Source organism: Nilaparvata lugens, chromosome X, assembly GCF_014356525.2.
Source record: "Nilaparvata lugens isolate BPH chromosome X, ASM1435652v1, whole genome shotgun sequence".
Taxonomy (NCBI): Eukaryota; Metazoa; Arthropoda; class Insecta; order Hemiptera; family Delphacidae; genus Nilaparvata; species Nilaparvata lugens.
In genome coordinates, this window is record NC_052518.1 from 74,554,263 (window position 1) to 74,574,101 (window position 19,839).

Sequence of the window (19,839 nt, forward strand, 5' to 3'; positions counted from 1 at the left end):
AAACTTTTAATAGCTTGGCTGGTGTCTTTCCAAGGATTAGTTTTTCTTGATGCAACACTGACATAAGTATAAATATGTTTATAAAGAAGCAGATACATAATAATATATAGATTCAGCATTATATGCATACACATTTTTTCTCTTTTCGATAATTAGAATCGTGAATAACACATGTTAGAGATATAAAGTTGAGTAGTAATGGTTTTTAAAACATTCATATAAAAAATAATAATGATAGACTACATTTTTTGAATATTCCAGATAAATTATTGTATTGGTTGTATATTTTTGTTCACATTGGTTTGCAGACGTCACGGAGTGCAAGAGATTTTTAATTAATTCTGGACTCAAAAATCAATGGATTTTATTTTGTATAATTTAAAATCAAGTTATAATCATTTATGTAATTTTTTAGTAATGATGATTATTTTATTTTTTCTGTAAGTTTACCATGAATACTGGTTAGAGTGATCAACTTAGTTCCTATTTTTAAACTGTAATTTGCTATGCTTTTGTGAAAAGGAATCTATAAATTTCATTTATTTTTTTCATTTTAAACGTAATTAATTTCACGAGAACCTATCAGAGAAGCCTTCTTTTATAAAAGGCCTTCTCTGATTGGTTCTCGTAAAGTTAATAACAGTTAAAATTTAATCAGCTTCTGTGCAACAAGGTCTAGCTTTTCAAATTCATCTGATTTTGAAGCTTCTCTTCAATTAGATTGATAATTAAGTTATAACTGTGTGTTATAACTCTCAATATAATGTCATAACTCTCATAACACTGTTAAAACATAATAATCACTTGATATGTATTGAGCAATGCCTTTGGTTTTATTAGGGAAATTGATTTGGAGCTTTTATTTGCATAAATTAATATACTTCATAGGTAGCGAATAGCAAGATGGACCCTGTTGTCATTATATTTTCAAATGGCTGCAAGGGACCATTCCGTTATGCACTACCATTCTGGGTAAAAGAGGATCTTTGAGCAATAAACGTTCCCTTTTAGGTTATCTTACTGTTGGTTATGGATACTCGGCATTCTGTGCGACGTCATAGTTCCTAAGAATATTCTGGTGATGTCATAGTGACTAAGAATATCACTGCATGTGTATGCGCGTGCGTACGTTGCCCTGTGACGTAACGTACTAAGACTATTTCGTACTAAGAATATATCGGTACACCGGTTGCACAGAAGCCGATTAAACTTTGACCGTAATTAACTTCACGAGAACCAAACAGAGAAGGCCTATTAGAAAAGAAGGCTTCTCTGATTGATTCTCGTAAAATTAATCACGTTTAAAATTTAACCGGCTTTTGTGCAACTGACACTTAGTGCCGTTTGAACAGTCACAGTTCAAACTAAATTTCATTTTTAAGTGGATTAAATCCGTATCAAGTCGTGTTTGTTATAATGTGTTTCATTTTGAGTTTAAGCCACCAGCTGATTTAATTTCCTTTAAGCTTTGACTATGCAATCGGCCCTTAGTGTTTTTCTTAACCTCACTATAGTTTCTTTAGTTTTCCAAACCTCTTGTTCTTCTTCATTTGCTTACCGTAGTTGTTTTTCACCTTTTTTGTAATTTCTTGTTTGTATTTTCCTCAGGCTCACGATCAGACGAAAGTCTTGTGTGCCATTTCATTCTTTTTATATTTTTATCATGTATACAATTTTTTGTGTTTTTTTCAATTGTTGTGAAAGTGAAGAAGAATCAATAAACTATTATTATTAGTATTATCAGACAATTTTTATTCAATGCCATAGGTTACTATAGTCAACCACACGAGAATAGTCTGATGGAAAAGATGAGTGCAAATTATGTTTATTATTGAAGAAGTTGTCAAATTGATAAATATTTTTCTAATACATATTTTGACTTGTAAACGTCTATGGGTTCGGGGGTGAGAATTAGGTACTCAGCCATTCCAATTTCCATGATGTATGAATTAAATATAGAATATACGAATTATTGACAGTTTATGCATGCAGAACTACGAATAATAGAGGTCGAAGATAAGCCAGGGGCCTGTTTCATAAAGCCCTTGTAATACAGGGCCTGTATTACAGGACTTATAAATTAAAATTTACAATCCTGTAAAATTATGTTTCATAAAAATAATTCTACACTTGTAAAATCACCTGTAATATTCGCCTGTATTACAGTTCCTTTATTTTGAATTAATGTTTTCATTGGCCAGCGAGCCTAATATAATATTTGAACAAAGTGCTACTTAAGATGTTTTGGTGGAAAATTCACATTATCAAATTCCTGACAGATTGCATTCATGCTGGAAAATAACTTTGTTAATGATAAATAGTTGAGAAATTATAATAACTACTTAACTTACATAACTTATTATAACAGTTATGTGAGTAGTAATGTTTCAAAAAAAGTTAATTATCAAATCGACCTTCCCTACATCGACCTTCAGCTAACTTTTCCTCTTTTCTTTTTATTTTTACATCTCCTTTTATGTACTTTCGTATTTCGAAATCATTGTCACTGCATAGCAAATAGTGTGAATGAACTAAAACTCACTGCCAACACACAAGTGTTACTTATGTTGGCAGTGCCAAAAAGGAAAAATTGTTTTTACAATGAAGTTAACTGAACATTTTATTTTACTTCTACTACTGTACTATGTCAAGTTTATTTATTAAGTTATTTACTTAATCTATTGTACCCAAGTATTTAGTATAATTTATAATTTTGTTTCTGTTTTGTATAGTTAAATTTTCATTTTGTTTCATTTTATTTTAATGATGTAATGTTCTTTTTTGGCGAAATAAATAAATTCAATAAAAATAAAAATTCAATTCAAATGTTAATAATTAAATTAACGACATTAATTAAATTTGTTTAATAAAAACATAAAACATTATGGACGTACATTTTCTGAATATTTCCAATAACGCATTATTGAGGAAAGCTTAATCTAAACCGTTCATAATATTGATAAGTTTCCTGCATCATATTGTAAGAAATTCTGTCCTTGAAAATTCTTGGCCTACAAATAAATAACATAGTCATCTTTACCAGAACTAGAACTACTACCTCCATCCATTTTAACACGTTGCCTTTTCAACAAAATGTCGCTTTTCAAGATTCTACCTACACTTGTAAAAGTTTTAGGATGGTCTGAACAATGATAAAATATTCAACATCTTACAGGTCCAGTAATACAGGAAGTTTCTTTCTATGAAACACAACTATGATGAAGTCCTGTATTATTTACTTGTAATACAGGTAAATGTCTTGTAAATTGTTTTACAGGGAAAATTGTTCATGAAACACAAACTTACAGGTAAAATTTAGAAGTTTGTGTTTCATGAACAATTTTCCCTGTAAAACAATTTACAAGACTTTTGCCTGTATTACAAGTAAATAAGACAGGACTTGTAACTTTTATGAAACAGGCCCCAGGGCTTGATTTTACTATTAATCATCAAGGCCAGTTTAAAGTTGGAAGAGCATTTTCCTGAAGTACATCGAAAATTGACTGTTCTGGATGTAGAATCAATAGTTCTACAGTTCCTGATGAGTTATGCCATTTATTAGTTCCATGAAAATATTCAAAATAACAGGATTCAAAAAATAATGCTCTTCCAAGCTTCACAAGATAAATGTATTTTGGTCAGAAAAGCACAAAAATATGCTTATAGATCATCGATTATGAAAGTTCCATGAAGAGGAGGTCATCGTAGATTCAGAACCAGTAAGTTCTAATGAAAAAATTGAATACGGAAGTATTTATGGCTTGTTTAAACTCGTCAATCGAGATAATTCACGTTCTCACCAAAAGAATACTGAATTTGAATATTTGAGAGGTGAGAACACCAGCTCTAGGCAGGGGGAATCACCCTGATTACATAACTGTTGAGTTCCCATTGATAGATTCCACAAAAAGTTATTCATAGCCATTTTTGAAACTCGGAGATCGAGATAATTCACATTTTTTATCATAGATTCAACAGGAAAGATCTATTCCAACTTTGCGAATGAATATTATTATAAGAGAAAGTAATATGATTGTAATTCTCTTCTCCATCCTTATTATTAGCAAATCATAAATGGACAATATTGTATTATCATCTTGAAATATTCACTCAACTTCTTTGAAAAGGAAAGAAGTTCCTTGTATCCATGTGTATATTGCTGTTTGGCTTTGAAAGCTGCATTCTTGTTCGAATTACATAAATGAGTCGAAAGTGACCTGCTAACAGGGAAATGGGTCGCCAAAAACATAGGGTGATGTTATCGGAGGTTCAAACGTATTCCATAACAAAACCTTTTCTAGCTGAAACTCTTTTCGGAACGAGCATGGTGCTTTTCTCACAAGGGCTTATTGTCTGTCCAGTCTACAATCTGGAAGGTTTCGAAGGAAAGTGTCGAATATTCATAACAATAAGAATATCTACAACAATAGCTGACCCTCACACTATAGTATAGTTTCTTCGAATTCTGATAGTAGACATATGGGACTATTGTTTCCCTAGCCAGTTTGCAAACATTTTCTTCAACTGTTCCATTGAGAGGGTAGTATTTATTTGTAAGAAGAGGAAACATCAAAGTCGCAGTGATATTAATACATTGAATACTAGGATGGTCTTTTGTAATGAACCGGTGGAGGTGTTTTATAAACCAATTTACCTCACACCGGATATCAATCTGTAACCGGTGGAGGTGTTCTATAAACCTCTTCACCTCACACCGGATATCAAATTATGTCGCCGAGAATTTCTTCATACCATGACTTAGTTAATTTTCATGGCACAACGTGGAATATTAATTACAAAGAACCCAAGAGTTTCAAGAACGCATAGACGTGGGAGGGGGTTAGTAACCCCACGAAATTTCAATTGAAGTGAAACTTAAGTATCTCATAGGCCCTATCCAAAATGATTTCAAGTACAAGCTTGGTCAAAAGTATAAACTTCAGTGAATCATCTTGAATGGAAATCGGTATTCAAAAGTCTGTATTTAATACTCTGTATCTTGATAGTCTTAAAATTTCTCTGTATCTTTAAAAGTCTTACTTTCTCATTTAAAAATTGAAGAAAACTTGAAAAGACAAAGATATTGAAATATTGATATTTTAATCTATTGCAGCAGTCTCATAATATGATTATGAATATGAATTTTAATATCATGTGTGAGCTCTAATTATTAATGTTAATATTCAAAATCTTTTATAATTATATTTTTATTAATAATTAACTGAAGAGTTATTGGAGAATTTGGAATAACAAAAGAAATGCAATTGCGAATATTTAATTGCAGAATCATCATGGAACTTCGTGGAGCATAACCTTGGATTATTGTCATAATAATTAATAGATTGCAACATGTGTTTCATTCTATATCATTGAAAGTCTTCTTCCTCTTGATTTTGAGTAAACATTCCAAATCAATAGAATATCATTCAAAAGGACATTGAGAATACTGATGATGATGTAATCTAAGTCGAAATTATGTTCTATCATGTTAGTCTATAATATCTATAGTATCTATTCGCATACCACATATTGGTTGGTATTTACAATAGGCGAACAACTCAATGTGAAGCATTGAAGCTATTGAAAGGAACAAATTAAAAGATTGAAATTATTGTTATGATAACACGGGTGAACGCACCCTCCCCCCCACTGAATTAAGAAACTCTCCCCCCCCCCATGTAATATGCATCCCCTGGGCACCCTTGAAAATAATAATCATCCGTTGTAAAAGAATGGTGTGAATTTAAATACAGTCGCTTCACATTGATTTGAAAGGTTAGTGTGAGGAATTAAACAATAAGTTGGTTGAGACCCTCCACTTGTGACCCTTAATTTGAAATGAAATATAAAACTAATAATTGCTAATATGATCAATAAACTAATAAATCAATCTCGAAATTAAAATGTTATATTGTTTAAATTTCACCAGATGATATCAAGTCGAAAAATTGAACTCAACTTCCTATGCATTACTGTATCAACTTGAACTAAGTTGATATTTTCCTTTAAAAAAATTATTTAGCCTTAAAAATCGACTTAATGAATGGTAAGGTGAGAAGAAATGCCATAGTAATCTATTAATTCATCAAATGAATATTGATTGGTTATAGTTCACTTCTAATAGATAATTCCCCTTGAGTAAAAACATAGAAGCTGTTTTCCCACCAAAACAGCTTTTTTGAATTACTACAGTAATGATCTGATGTTGCGCCAAGCTTTTGCTAGGAAAGAAATCTTGCTGTAGGAATCCATAGGGAAATTATAGTTTAGAGCTTCTATTGTTGGTAACACTGATCACGCGGACTCGCGTGCGTGAGCATTAACTTGTTGCTGTGATAGTGTAGAACTATACAGTGCATTCGCAATGACGTCATTGATGATGTCATTATACTAAGATTATTTCGACCAGTGTGCATGACTACTATTTTTATTTTGGCCTTCTGCGTATGCGCGGTGACATCAAAATGACGTAGCATACTAAGACTATTTCGTACTAAGAATATTTCGGTTCACCTGTATGGGAAGAATATTGATGAGATATTGATTGCAGAAACTAGATAATATTTTGGCTCATTTTGACTGTTTCATATGAAACCCGTAGTTGATAAGTAAACAAAATTTACGAGTCTTACGAGTTTGATTTTAAAATTAGGCCTATTTAAATATTGTCACCTGGTCATATGGGACATATAATGAATCATATATTTATCTCATATTGATCAGGATTTTAGAGTTTTAATTTAGAAAAGTTTAATGAACAGTGTTTTTGTCTTTGAACAATTTTTGTCATTGACAGAAAGATTGTTCATTTCATTTGTTGTCGAAATTAATGTAGCTTCTCTTTTGTTTTTAATAACAAACGTGCCGCTTGTGCGACAGATAAAAATATGTACTTGAGATGGCTTTCATGTTTGGCATTGACTGAGTTATATTTAATACCCAAAAATTTTACTTCTGGTCAGTGAGTGTGTCTGTGTGTGAGCTCGTTCGATAGGACTGTGAGTAAAGTCTGACTGTCATGGTGAAGGGGATAGATTTTGCTCTTGTTTTATAATACAGTTTTCCTGTCGCAGTTCGGGCAGTTTAAAGAGAATTGTATTATTGAATAGGACGGGATCTGAACCCATTTCATTAGATCAGTTATTTGGATTTTCAATTAATAATTAACGCCGCGAAATACCAGTGGATGCCAAAGTGGGAAGCTATTTCAAAAAGGTAGGTGACTACTGAATCATTGTTCTTAAATTTTTTCATAACCACAAACATTGAATCCTCATTAGCAGCAAGCAAGTGTTTCCCCATTAATTCATATAAAATATTGTTTTATAATCAAATTAATCTTGTTTTGTTCAAATGTAAATATGTTGAAGACTCATTAAAGTTCTAGTTATTCTGTTCATTTCTTGTATTCATAGTTCTTTTCCTCTTACATATTTGGTGGAGGCTTCTCCCGCCGTTCCATAATATTGCTTACATATTTGGTGGAGGCTCAAGGGTTTTTAATCCAGCTTTTAAAATTTGGACTTTTCCAGTTACCTTATTGAAGATTCAATTTTTGTGGTTGCATTTTGCATTATTGAATATATGTTTTTTTCAGTGAAATTATGGGTCAAGTAGTTGAGTTTAAACCTTACGGGGCTCTAGAAACAGTTAGTAGGATGAATTTCGAGGATTTATTGAATTGGAATATTGTGGAACAATAATTGATTACTAATAATGGATTTTAACGGATGGAGAATGATAATTATAATTTAACAGATTTTGAGATTCACGATATTGGAAGATTTACGATTATTGATTTTGAATTGTAAAAGCTTTGGCAATTGAAAATTTTGTAAGATTGCAAGATTTATTATCAATTCTTATTGGAAAGAATTAGATATTTATGATGAGATGAGAAATTAATGATTATTAAGATATGATTAAATAGGATGTATTTATTATTATTGAAGAGATTTTGAGATATGGAGAATTTATGATTATTGGAACCAGATTAATTGGAAATTTATTATTTATTATTGAATAGAATTGGATTGGAACAGATTAACAATGGAAAAACTTAGATCATTACTATTACCGAAATTTTTTGATGGAAAAGATGAAGAATTTGACATTGATGATTTCTTCAACTATTTTGAAAAGGTTGCCTTGGCCAACGGCTGGGATGAAAAGGATAATTTATTATACTTGCGGTTTTGTTTGAAAGGAAGTGCTGAGAAATATTTTGATGTTATTGAGAACGATTTGACTCAAAAGAACAAATTTGAATATATGCCAGTGGAAGAGAAATTGGTTAATTTCTATCGATCTCCTCTCAAATTGTGGAAACTTGAAAAGGAACTAGAAACTTGTAGCATGGAATTTAAAGAAGATGGCAGAGATTTTGTAGCACGAGTCTTATCCCTATGCAGAAAAGTAGATTCGAATATGCAAGAATCTCGGATTATCAGGATAGTTTTAAGAGGTTTGTCTTCAAATATATTTGAAAGAATTATAATGTTATCAAATAGTACTATTGTAGAATTGTATAAAAATATTGAGAAATATGAATTATCATGTCAGTATTTGAATAGGTGGAAATTTGGACAGGTGCAAGTAATTAGTGATAATATGGAACCAGAATTTGAAGAACTATTGGAAATCAGAAATGAGTTTGAAATTGAGAATTGTTTAGAAAATGCTATTATCTCTGATGATTTTGATTCTTGTAATTATTATGTTTCAAATGAAGTGGATGTATATTGTCATGTTAGTAACTTCGAGATTGAAAATGGGTTGGATGAATTTCTTATTTGTAATGATTGTGATTTGAATGAGGAAGATATAATTTACAAAGAGGATAAAGATAGGGAAATGATTAAGGAAGAGTTATCAGATTTATCGGAAAGTGATTTGGATTTCTCTTTTACGATTGATAACAGGCTGATTGAAAATTGTGTGAACTCTGGTATGCGTAATGATTGTGAATCTAGAGGAGTCAAGATGCATCAGAATGTTAGTCTCGTGAATAATAGGACTAATAGAAAAAGAAGACGTAAGAAATGTAAAGTTTGTGGTGAACATAATCATTTTATGCGGAATTGTTTTTACAACGTTAATTATGCTTATCGGGTTTATAAAAGGATGCATAGAATTTGTGAAAAAGAAGGCTATGATATTAGAGTGTATTCTTTTGATGGCAGAAAGTTTTCGGAAAATGCTAGACGTAAGAAAGCATATTTTACTGATAGTACACAGGAGTTTAGTACTAGACATATTGATGAAAATGTTTTAGACGGCGGTCCATCAAATAATGATATTTCAAGGAATGAATTAGGAGGTTGTATAGTCACTGAATCAGGTTCTACTTTGGAAGGTGTTAGGCACAATGGAATATATGTTAGGAGAAAATATTCTAATACAGATGATAAGAAATATTCAATCTTCCATAAACACGAGATTGATCTTGGAGATATTAAAATGAATTATAGCCAGAAATGTGGATCAGCAAATGGTGTTGAACAAAAAATTTCGGACTCGTGTTCAGAATTGGAAAATATTAAATGCGATAGTAAAAATTTTGTTAACAAAATGAATGAATCAATTATTGATAAACAAGAACCAGGCCATGGAAATAGTATATTGAACCGATTACAGAAAAAATGTGAATCAGCGATTTGTGTGAACAGTGATGGTGAAAATACAGAGTCAGATTTGAATTATTGTAATTATCTGAATGATATGGAGAATAAAAAAAGTGGACCAGATGAATTTGTTAATGAGAACTCAGTTGAAAAATATTAGGACATTTCAGATATCTTATTACAATCGGGTAGTGAGAATGTTTTAGAAGACGTGTCTCAGTTCAACAATAATAATGAGAAATCAGGCCTGCAAACAAATCAATCGAGAATAGAAAAGCAGAATCAGCGAATGTATTGCATGAGACAGTATTGCTTGTAGAATGAGGCATTTAGCTAATGTATAATTGTCATTCAATTATCAACACTGATCAGTGTAATATTCAATATCTAATAATGGAAGAAAATTTTGGCTTTTCTTGGTATTTGTTAATAATAGTCCTAGTGATAATATTTTCATATATTAGTTCTGGATTTATTTTAATATGGGATTGCGTTTGAGCAATGGATAATTTTGATATTTTTACTAATAACGAACTTTTCAGTTTTGGGATTTAGGATTTGAGTTTTGATATAGGATTTTTAGATATGATACATTATATTTCGTTATTGAGTTTAATTTTACTATAAATAATTATTAAGTGTACATACTTGAGATTTGGAGTACAAGTTTTATTGATTACTTTTCCAACATTTTTTTTTATTAGTAATGTTATTGAAATATTATAGTTGAAAAGGCTGCAATTAGGTTTTGGAGATGGAAAATTAATGATATAAATCTTTATATTTTTACTACGTTTGGGTTTAGGATATTTTGTTATTGCAATTTGAAGACTAAGAGGTTGTTAACCAGTTTTGATATATAATAGTTGAAAGTTTTTTTTAACATCATGCATGCTCCTATTGAAGGTCAGGCATGTTGAATTATTGCGAGTTGAGGTCAATGTCAGCAATTAGATTATTTGTCACGATAACTACTGTAATTAGACTTGTTAACTAACGTTTTGTTTTGATTTCAGACATGACTCCAGAGTTTATGAATTTTGTTTATTAATTAATGTGGTCTTTTATTATAGGTTTCTTTTATTCAAAGTAAATAACATGAAACTAATCACGTCCAGTCAATCAATTATTTATTTTGTTATGATTTCAATCAGAAATTAATGACCTTTTATTCAATTATTGTTTTGAATATTATTGTTAATGTTAATAATGGTCGGATTTCATAGTATGTACAGAAACTTGTCAAATAATTTTCTACTTAATTCATGTATTATTGAACTTGATCATTATTGATTTTTTTCAAGTCATTTTATCAAATTCGAAGTTTGTTAAATATTATGGTCATTACTTGGCTTATTTTATCATTTTTGAGCTGAAATACTTATTTCTCATAAATTTTTTATTGAATTTTTTTTTTGTTTAATGATACTGTGGTCGTGTTTTTTCCACATTCTTATTTAAATTGAATTTGATTTTTCACCTTTGAAGTTATTTTCTTGAATTTGAGATTTGTTGTTTAAAGTTAGCTGTAGAGTTTTATGATTGCATAATGGAAAGTTTAGTAGTTTGATTTTGAAAGTTGTTTTTTTTATACAGTAGAATTTATTATAATTGTAAAGGGGTTATCCTTTCCTAAAAATTTTCCTTGAATTAGATTTGAAATTTCTTATACTCATTCATATTCCTATAAGTAGTAGTTCTCATATTACATCTTCTCGACTTCGGACTTTGAGGGAGCATGTGGACTTCACCTCGAGGACTTCGGGACATCGCGGGATTTCATGGACTCAATGACTCAAGCACTCAAGGACTTCACGGGCTTCTTCGAAATGACTTCAGCTTCAGCGCAAGGCGACTTGTGAATTGTCACTACACTCTACAAGATCGATTTTCCTGAAGATCTGGATGATATTATGCAAGCAGAGACGTTTGGCTGTAACACAAGCAGGGCCTGAATTTTCATCACGTAGTATGCTGTACACTACTCAACAACGGAGAGGACATCAGGCGCTAATCAGAGCTTCCATATAACGAAGAACAAACTTCATCTTCTGTGGAAATCATAACAGATGAATTTCGATGCTGGGAGATTTCATTATTATGGCGGCTCGATTGGATGGCAGTTGGATGAATTACTATCCAGTGACTACTTAACTGCCATAGCCTATTACTGGTTGGACACACACATGCTACTACTTGCGAGCTGAGCTGCGAGAGATTTCTTTGACAGTTGAGAGACGGCTCGACTTCAACCTTGGATACCTTACGATCATCATCTTATCTTTGGTACAGGGTTCAATTTGTACCTGTGGCTGGAGGTCTGAAGGAGTTGAGGAAACTATAATGATCATCGACGAACAACGGACATACAAGAATCGGTCAAATATGGGAGGACTTCACATACAAGGACGACTACCAGTTCATCGCTCAGGACATCTAAATATCATCTACATCTTTGAGAACTACTTTAACCTATCTACATTCCCGAACCCCTAAAATTTGAATTGTATTTGTTGAAAATTTATTAATTTAGAGAACTATTGTTTGTACAGCATAGTTTCAATTTGAAATTGATTTGAATCTTTGTAATTTAGTTTGAGTAACCTACCTTTCTATGTAAATGTTTGATTTCAATGTATAGTAGCATTATCAAGTCAATCAGGCACACGTTTGTTTCCGGAGTATATTATTTTGTTTAATTATTATTATTTTTTTTCTTCCCCTCTTGACTACAGACTCAGGGACGAGTCTTTCAGCGGGATTGGTGATGTGTCACCTGGTCATATGGGACATATAAATGAATCATATATTTATCTCATATTGATCAGGATTTTAGAGTTTTAATTAAGAAAAGTTTAATGAACAGTGTTTTTGTCTTTGAACAATTTTTGTCATCAACAGAAAGATTGTTTATTTCATTTGTTGTCAAAATTAATGTAGCTTCTCGGGAGAGAAGTGTGGTACTTATGTAGCATAGACGGGGGAGGGGGTTAGTAACCCCACGAAATTTCAATTGAAGTGAAACTTAAGTATCTCATAGGCCCTATCCAAAATGATTTCAAGTACAAGCTTGGTCAAAAGTATAAACTTCAGTGAATCATCTTGAATGGAAATCGGTATTCAAAAGTCTGTATTTAATACTCTTTATCTTGATAGTCCTAAAATTTCTCTGTATCTTTAAAAGTCTTACTTTCTCATTAAAAAATTGAAGAAAATTTGAAAAGACAAAGATATCGAAATATTGATATTTTAATCTATTGCAGAAGTCATCATAATATGATTATGAATATGAATTGTAATATCATGTGTGAGCTCTAATTATAAATGTTAATATTCAAAATCTTTTATAATTATAATTATATTTTAATTAATAATTAACTGAAGAGTTATTGGAGAATTTGGAATAACAAAAGAAATGCAATTGTGAATATTTAATTGCAGAATCATCATGGAACTTCGTGGAGCATAACCTTGGATTATTGTCATAATAATTAATAGATTACAACATGTGTTTCATTCTATATCATTGAAAGTCTTCTTCCTCTTGATTTTGAGTAAACATTCCAAATCAATAGAATATCATTCAGAAGGACATTTAAAATACTGATGATGATGTAATCTAAGTCGAAATTATGTTCTATCATGTTAGTCTATAATATCTATAGTATCTATTCGCATACCACATATTGGTTGGTATTTACAATAGGCAAACAACTCAATGTGAAGCATTGAAGCTATTGAAAGGAACAAATTAAAAGATTGAAATTATTGTTATGATAACATGGGTGAATGCACCCTCCCCCCCCCCCCACTGAATTAAGAAACTCTCTCCCCCCCCCCATGTAATATGCATCCCCTGGGCACCCTTGAAAATAATAATCATCCGTTGTAAAAGAATGGTGTGAATTTAAATACAGTCGCTTCACATTGATTTGAAAGGTTAGAGTGAGGAATTAAACAATAAGTTGGTTGAGACCCTCCACTTGTGACCCTTAATTTGAAATGAAATATAAAACTAATAATTGCTAATATGATCAATAAACTAATAAATCAATCTCGAAATTAAAATGTTATATTGTTTAAATTTCACCAGATGATATCAAGTCGAAAAATTGAACTCAACTTCCTATGCATTACTGTATCAACTCGAACTAAGTTGATATTTTCCTTTAAAAAAATTATTTAGCCTTAAAAATCGACTTAATGAATGGTAAGGTGAGAAGAAATGCCATAGTAATCTATTAATTCATCAAATGAATATTGATTGGTTATAGTTCACTTCTAATAGATAATTCCCCTTGAGTAAAAACATAGAAGCTGTTTTCCCACCAAAACAGCTTTTTTGAATTACTACAGTAATGATCTGATGTTGCGCCAAGCTTTTGCTAGGAAAGAAATCTTGCTGTAGGAATCCATAGGGAAATTATAGTTTAGAGGTTCTATTGTTGGTAACACTGATCACGCGGACTCGCGTGCGTGAGCATTAACTTGTTGCTGTGATAGTGTAGAACTATACAGTGCATTCGCAATGACGTCATTGATGATGTCATTATACTAAGATTATTTCGACCAGTGTGCATGACTACTATTTTTATTTTGGCCTTCTGCGTATGCGCGGTGACATCAAAATGACGTAGCATACTAAGACTATTTCGTACTAAGAATATTTCGGTTCACCTGTATGGGAAGAATATTGATGAGATATTGATTGCAGAAACTAGATAATATTTTGGCTCATTTTGACTGTTTCATATGAAACCCGTAGTTGATAAGTAAACAAAATTTACGAGTCTTACGAGTTTGATTTTAAAATTAGGCCTATTTAAATATTGTCACCTGGTCATATGGGACATATATATGAATCATATATTTATCTCATATTGATCAGGATTTTAGAGTTTTAATTTAGAAAAGTTTAATGAACAGTGTTTTTGTCTTTGAACAATTTTTGTCATTGACAGAAAGATTGTTCATTTCATTTGTTGTCGAAATTAATGTAGCTTCTCTTTTGTTTTTAATAACAAACGTGCCGCTTGTGCGACAGATAAAAATATGTACTTGAGATGGCTTTCATGTTTGGCATTGACTGAGTTATATTTAATACCCAAAAAATTTTACTTCTGGTCAGTGAGTGTGTCTGTGTGTGAGCTCGTTCGATAGGACTGTGAGTAAAGTCTGACTGTCATGGTGAAGGGGATAGATTTTGCTCTTGTTTTATAATACAGTTTTCCTGTCGCAGTTCGGGCAGTTTAAAGAGAATTGTATTATTGAATAGGACGGGATCTGAACCCATTTCATTAGATCAGTTATTTGGATTTTCAATTAATAATTAACGCCGCGAAATACCAGTGGATGCCAAAGTGGGAAGCTATTTCAAAAAGGTAGGTGACTACTGAATCAGTGTTGATGTAGGGCCTAGTGTCCGAAAGCGCTCCATTAATGTGAGTAAAAGCTAATAGCTCTTATTTATAAATACCTGACAGCTATGTCGTAATTTAGTTGTTCAAAAGTGATTATTAACAAGCAGTTCCTAATGGAAACAAACATTGAAGAGCATAGAAAGAAGTTTACTTACAATATCAAGATGAATTTTACAGGCATCTATAGTGGTCAAAATTTCCGAAACATTGTCACGAAAATCCAATAGATCCACAAAAGTATAGTAATACAATGACAACGACTTTATAATTTCACTTCGAAGTTGGTTTACACCTTGAAGCTGGAACAAAGGAAAATATTCCGGTTATCATGGTAAGTATAACCACGATCAAAGTATCGACGTAGTTAGGATTAATTAATAATATTTAATCAGCTTAATTATTTGTAACATTGTATTGGGTACTGTATTTGAAGACAAAATGAAAAATTATTTTTTATTATGCATTTTTCAAAACAAATAAGCCTACAATATTATTCAACCAGCGATACATTGAAATTGACAAATTTATTAATTATTAAATGATGTACCCTACAGATTTTAGAACAATTTTATATTATTACATTGAAAAATTAACTCTGCTTCTTGGCTCATTAATTGTAATTTACAGTAGAATTCACTATTCATTCAATACTTGCAGACTTACAAGTAGGCTATAATTGATTGATAGGATAATAAAACAACAATTTGGTATTAATAAGTTAAACTTTTGGTGATAAAATAGAGAATGCATACACAAGATTACTATGCTTTTTATGTATTCCTGTATACTTATTCTATTGTGTAACTATATGTAACTTGACAGAGTGCAGAGTATATGACCTAAACGCCATGAGGCGTTTTTCGTCGAGTCAGTGACTCGAAGAGGGGCAAAACACACTTTAGAAGCATTTTAGTTGGAGAATAACCTGTCGTTTTACAGTCGGTGCACTGGCGCAGAATACATACAGAATGGAAACTCGGCTAGTACCCTTTCAAAAAAATCCGCCATGTTGGGAGAAAGTTCAGCACTGTGATAGTATAGATGGGAGGTTCAGATCACTTTACTGATCCGGGTTAATCGGTCTCGTTCACTGCCGCAAGCCAATCAAAAGACCAGGATTTTAATTTCTAACAAGATGGCGCAGTCACGTGACGTGTCTTGGTGCACTCAAGTATTTGTGACATGTGAAAAGCATTGGTTGGATAGGCGTTTGATTGATAGTTTCCATTCTGTATGTATTCTGTGGCACTGGCCTCATTCCATGCTTTGTGGTGGAGTGAGACACAAACTTGGAGCGGCGGACAAGCAGCACATCAGTAGTATATAATATATCATATATAAATCATTATAAATCATATATAAATATTAAACGAGTCGACACGGCTGTTCCATTTGTTCGTAAGCACAGCAGCCGACTCCACGAAATGCCGCTTTGTGTGTATGCCCTTTAATAGAGCTTGCTAATTTAAAAGTCATACTTGTCAACCTGGCTGCTATTTAGATTCTACAATACTTAGTTGCTACTTGGTAAATTAAGTTTTATTCATCTTACCCCTTTCAAATCGATGTGAGGAAATTTCCTGACGATGTATTTGATCGAAGATTCCAGAGATTTGTCAGACAAAAAAGCTGGTTTCGACTTCACATCTCCGCATGCCTGCAGAAAAAATTTATATTAATCGAAATTTGAAACATAAAAGTTGAAGGTACACAGTTAAAAGTAGTAGGCTATACAATCCAGTCAATTTGTCGTATCCGTTGTGAACTTCATTGAAATGCCTGAGAGACCCTTGAAACTTGATTAATTTTTTGGTCTCGAAATTTTCTAGTTTTTTCAAAGTTTGGACTTTTTAATTGTTTAAAAGTATTTTTGAATTTGAAATCAATGATTGATTTATTGTTTAGATTGGAGTATAACTGTAAATTGGAGTATAACTGAAAATGGAAAAGTGATATAACCTAGATTGGACTGTTGTATAAATTAGAATTGGAACCGTTTTAGGCTTCAGCATGTGGTACTTTTCAAGAAGTGTATGATTCTTAATGAATGAAACTTCAACTATAGCCTTGCCCTTGCCCGCCACATGGGTCCTAAGCTTTAAGTATACAAAGGATCACTAATATTGACAGTGTACGTAAACGGATCAAAATGAAGTACGTACATATAAGTACTAATACTTAGCTAATTACTAAGCTAATTACTTATAAAAGTCAAGCTAATTACTTAAATAAGAAAGCTAAAAGTCAAAGCTAATTTCTTATATAGTCAGCACTCCTCATTCCATTATTGTTGATGTAGCATAGTTGTAGTGGAAGGTAACATTGTATTTAGTAGTCAGTTCCAAGCTAGCAGACATAGCAAACAGAGCTGTATCGCAAGATATAAAATTATTGTAATATGTGGTTAGCAAATAAATTCATTTTTTAAAAAGACTATTTGATTAATCGCAATCCTAACTGGCGCAGTTGGTAGGACACTTCAAAAACGAGAATTTGGTTTTTTGGTTTTAACTGTTAATGAAGTGTTCATGAACTTACGAAAAAGTTGTATCAGTCACCTAACATTGGGACTTAAATAAGTGAACAATCATCAAAATAACTTCGTATCAAATTGAATGAGTTGGTGAACTATTATATTATTAAATTTGTTAGTGTTATTTGCAAAATTATATTTCTACTCAGTCACCTAATATCGGGACAAATGTGAAAAATAATAAAATTAATGAACAATATAGTTAAGTGTTAACAATACCATATTTCATCTACAAAGTGAATCAAGAAAAAGTGACAGACTTTCAAAATCAGGACAACCAAGGACCTTCATCATCTAAGGACTACAACGGACTTCAACTTCTAAGGACTACAACGGACTTCAACTTCTAAGGACTACTACAGACTTAAACTTCTAAGAATCTCCACCTCTGGAGAATATCCTACACGTGCTACAGAACCCTGGACTGTGACAAGATGAACTTGATTATAGTTTTGTGAGTAACAAAACATTTTGTTTCATCATTTTATTACAAACTTGGCCAATATTAATTTTACTTATTATTTTCTTTTTCTTGTAATTTTATCTATAACTAAGAGCCATGAATCCCAACAATGATAAAGCAACCAATCCCCAAACTGTACCTACCCTTAAGAAAGAATTCTTGGACATGATCCCTGATTATTCAGGAGAGTCTACTATGCTAAATTGTTTTATTTCAATTTGTGACAAACTTGTGGCAAAATTTTATGTAACTGCCAACCCAGATGATTTCCAAAACGAATAATTGTATTCTACTATTCTTGCCTGTATCAAAAGCCCAGCTCTTGACATTGTTACTAGTTCTAACACTTATGCATTGCCTGATGTAAGAAAAGTTTTGATCAATAGTTACATGGACAAGAGAGATTGCTTTACTCTCAATCTTGAAATGGCTGAACTAAAACAAGAATCAGGTGAATCACCCTTTTCATTCTATGAACGAATCCAAAAACTTCTGAATTTACAGATTTCATATTTCCGAAACAAACAACCCACAATATCAGAAGTCATGTGTCAGTATGTAAATGGATTAGCACTTAGAGTATTGCTAAGAGGATTAAGAGAGCCTCTCGGGTCTCTCATGAGAACCAAAAATCCCAGTTCGTTGAACAGGGATTAACATGCTATCTAACGACTTCCAGTTCAAATTCGGTTTCTTTCAAGACCACTCTTAATTTGAAAAAGCCTAGCACTCAAATCCAACACAAAAGTAATCCCAGCTATCAAATGCAAAACTATCATCAGAGACAACAGTTCTATCACACTCAAAATCAGAAAGGTCAGTTCATTCAAAACAAAAATCAACACTTCCAAAATCACCACATGAACAGACCTCAACAACATTTTCAAAACAGTCAACCCAAACCACAATATTTCAACACAAATCAGCCAAGAGCTCAAAATCAAAACTACAACCAACCAAGACCCCAAAATTCGTATCAACCAACGCCAATGAGCATTTCCTCTATCAACAATCGTCCCCAAAAAAGACCAAGACTGTTTCAAATGACAGGTCGACCAATTGATGAAATGCAAAATGATGAGTTTGATAATAATTTCGGAGAAAACGCTCAGAAGGAATTATCAGACGAATTCAAACAGCTCTCAGTTGAAAACGAAAATGAAACATATTTCCAGCCAGCCGAACAAACTGAATCAGAGTGTTTTTTAGAGGATACGAGCCTCGAAATAAATTTTCAATTATGAACTTACAATATGACAAAAATGAACTCCCCTACTTCATTGACCCTAAAACAAGATTTAGAGTTCTAATCGACACAGGAAGCACTAGGTCATTCGTGAAGAACTAACTTCATAGGTATGGAATGTTACAAAGAAAACTTGATAGAAGACCCTTTTGATGTAGCAACAGCGCATGGTATTTCACAAGAGAAATACAGTACAAAGATTTCTTTATTAGGAAAATCGAAACACACGTTCTATCTTTTTGATTTTCATAAAAACTTTGACCTTCTTCTCGGACTTGACAATATGAAAAAGCTCAAAATAAATTTGGATTTCATCAATGACAGTATTAATTCCAATGGAATGAAACTGCCTATTTATTATTTTCACGCTGAAGAAAATGATTCACAAGTAAAGTCAATGAACCCTACCAAAAATCAAATGACTCAAGTGAAATAATTTCTGATACAAGCTAGAACTCAATCCATTATAGAAATTCCAATTGAAAATATGAATGAAGGTGAAGCTATAGTATCATACAAAAACATTTCCGGACTTGAAATTCCACAGTGTCTAG

At 32.0% G+C, this 19,839-nt stretch overlaps 1 protein-coding gene across 4 annotated transcripts in view; it reads right to left on the reverse strand.

The window, feature by feature from the left end:
• Nucleotides 1-19,839, reverse strand: part of LOC111050597 (membrane-associated protein Hem) — a 110,600-nt gene that overhangs the window by 75,128 nt on the left and 15,633 nt on the right. For all 4 annotated transcript variants that reach the window (XM_039441612.1, XM_039441613.1, XM_039441614.1 and 1 more), the window contains exons 2-3: nt 16,596-16,700; nt 15,199-15,342 (exon numbers count right to left, since the gene is read on the reverse strand). In XM_039441612.1, coding sequence (XP_039297546.1) covers nt 15,199-15,342; nt 16,596-16,700 — 249 coding nt within the window. The remainder of the gene's footprint in view (nt 1-15,198; nt 15,343-16,595; nt 16,701-19,839) is intronic.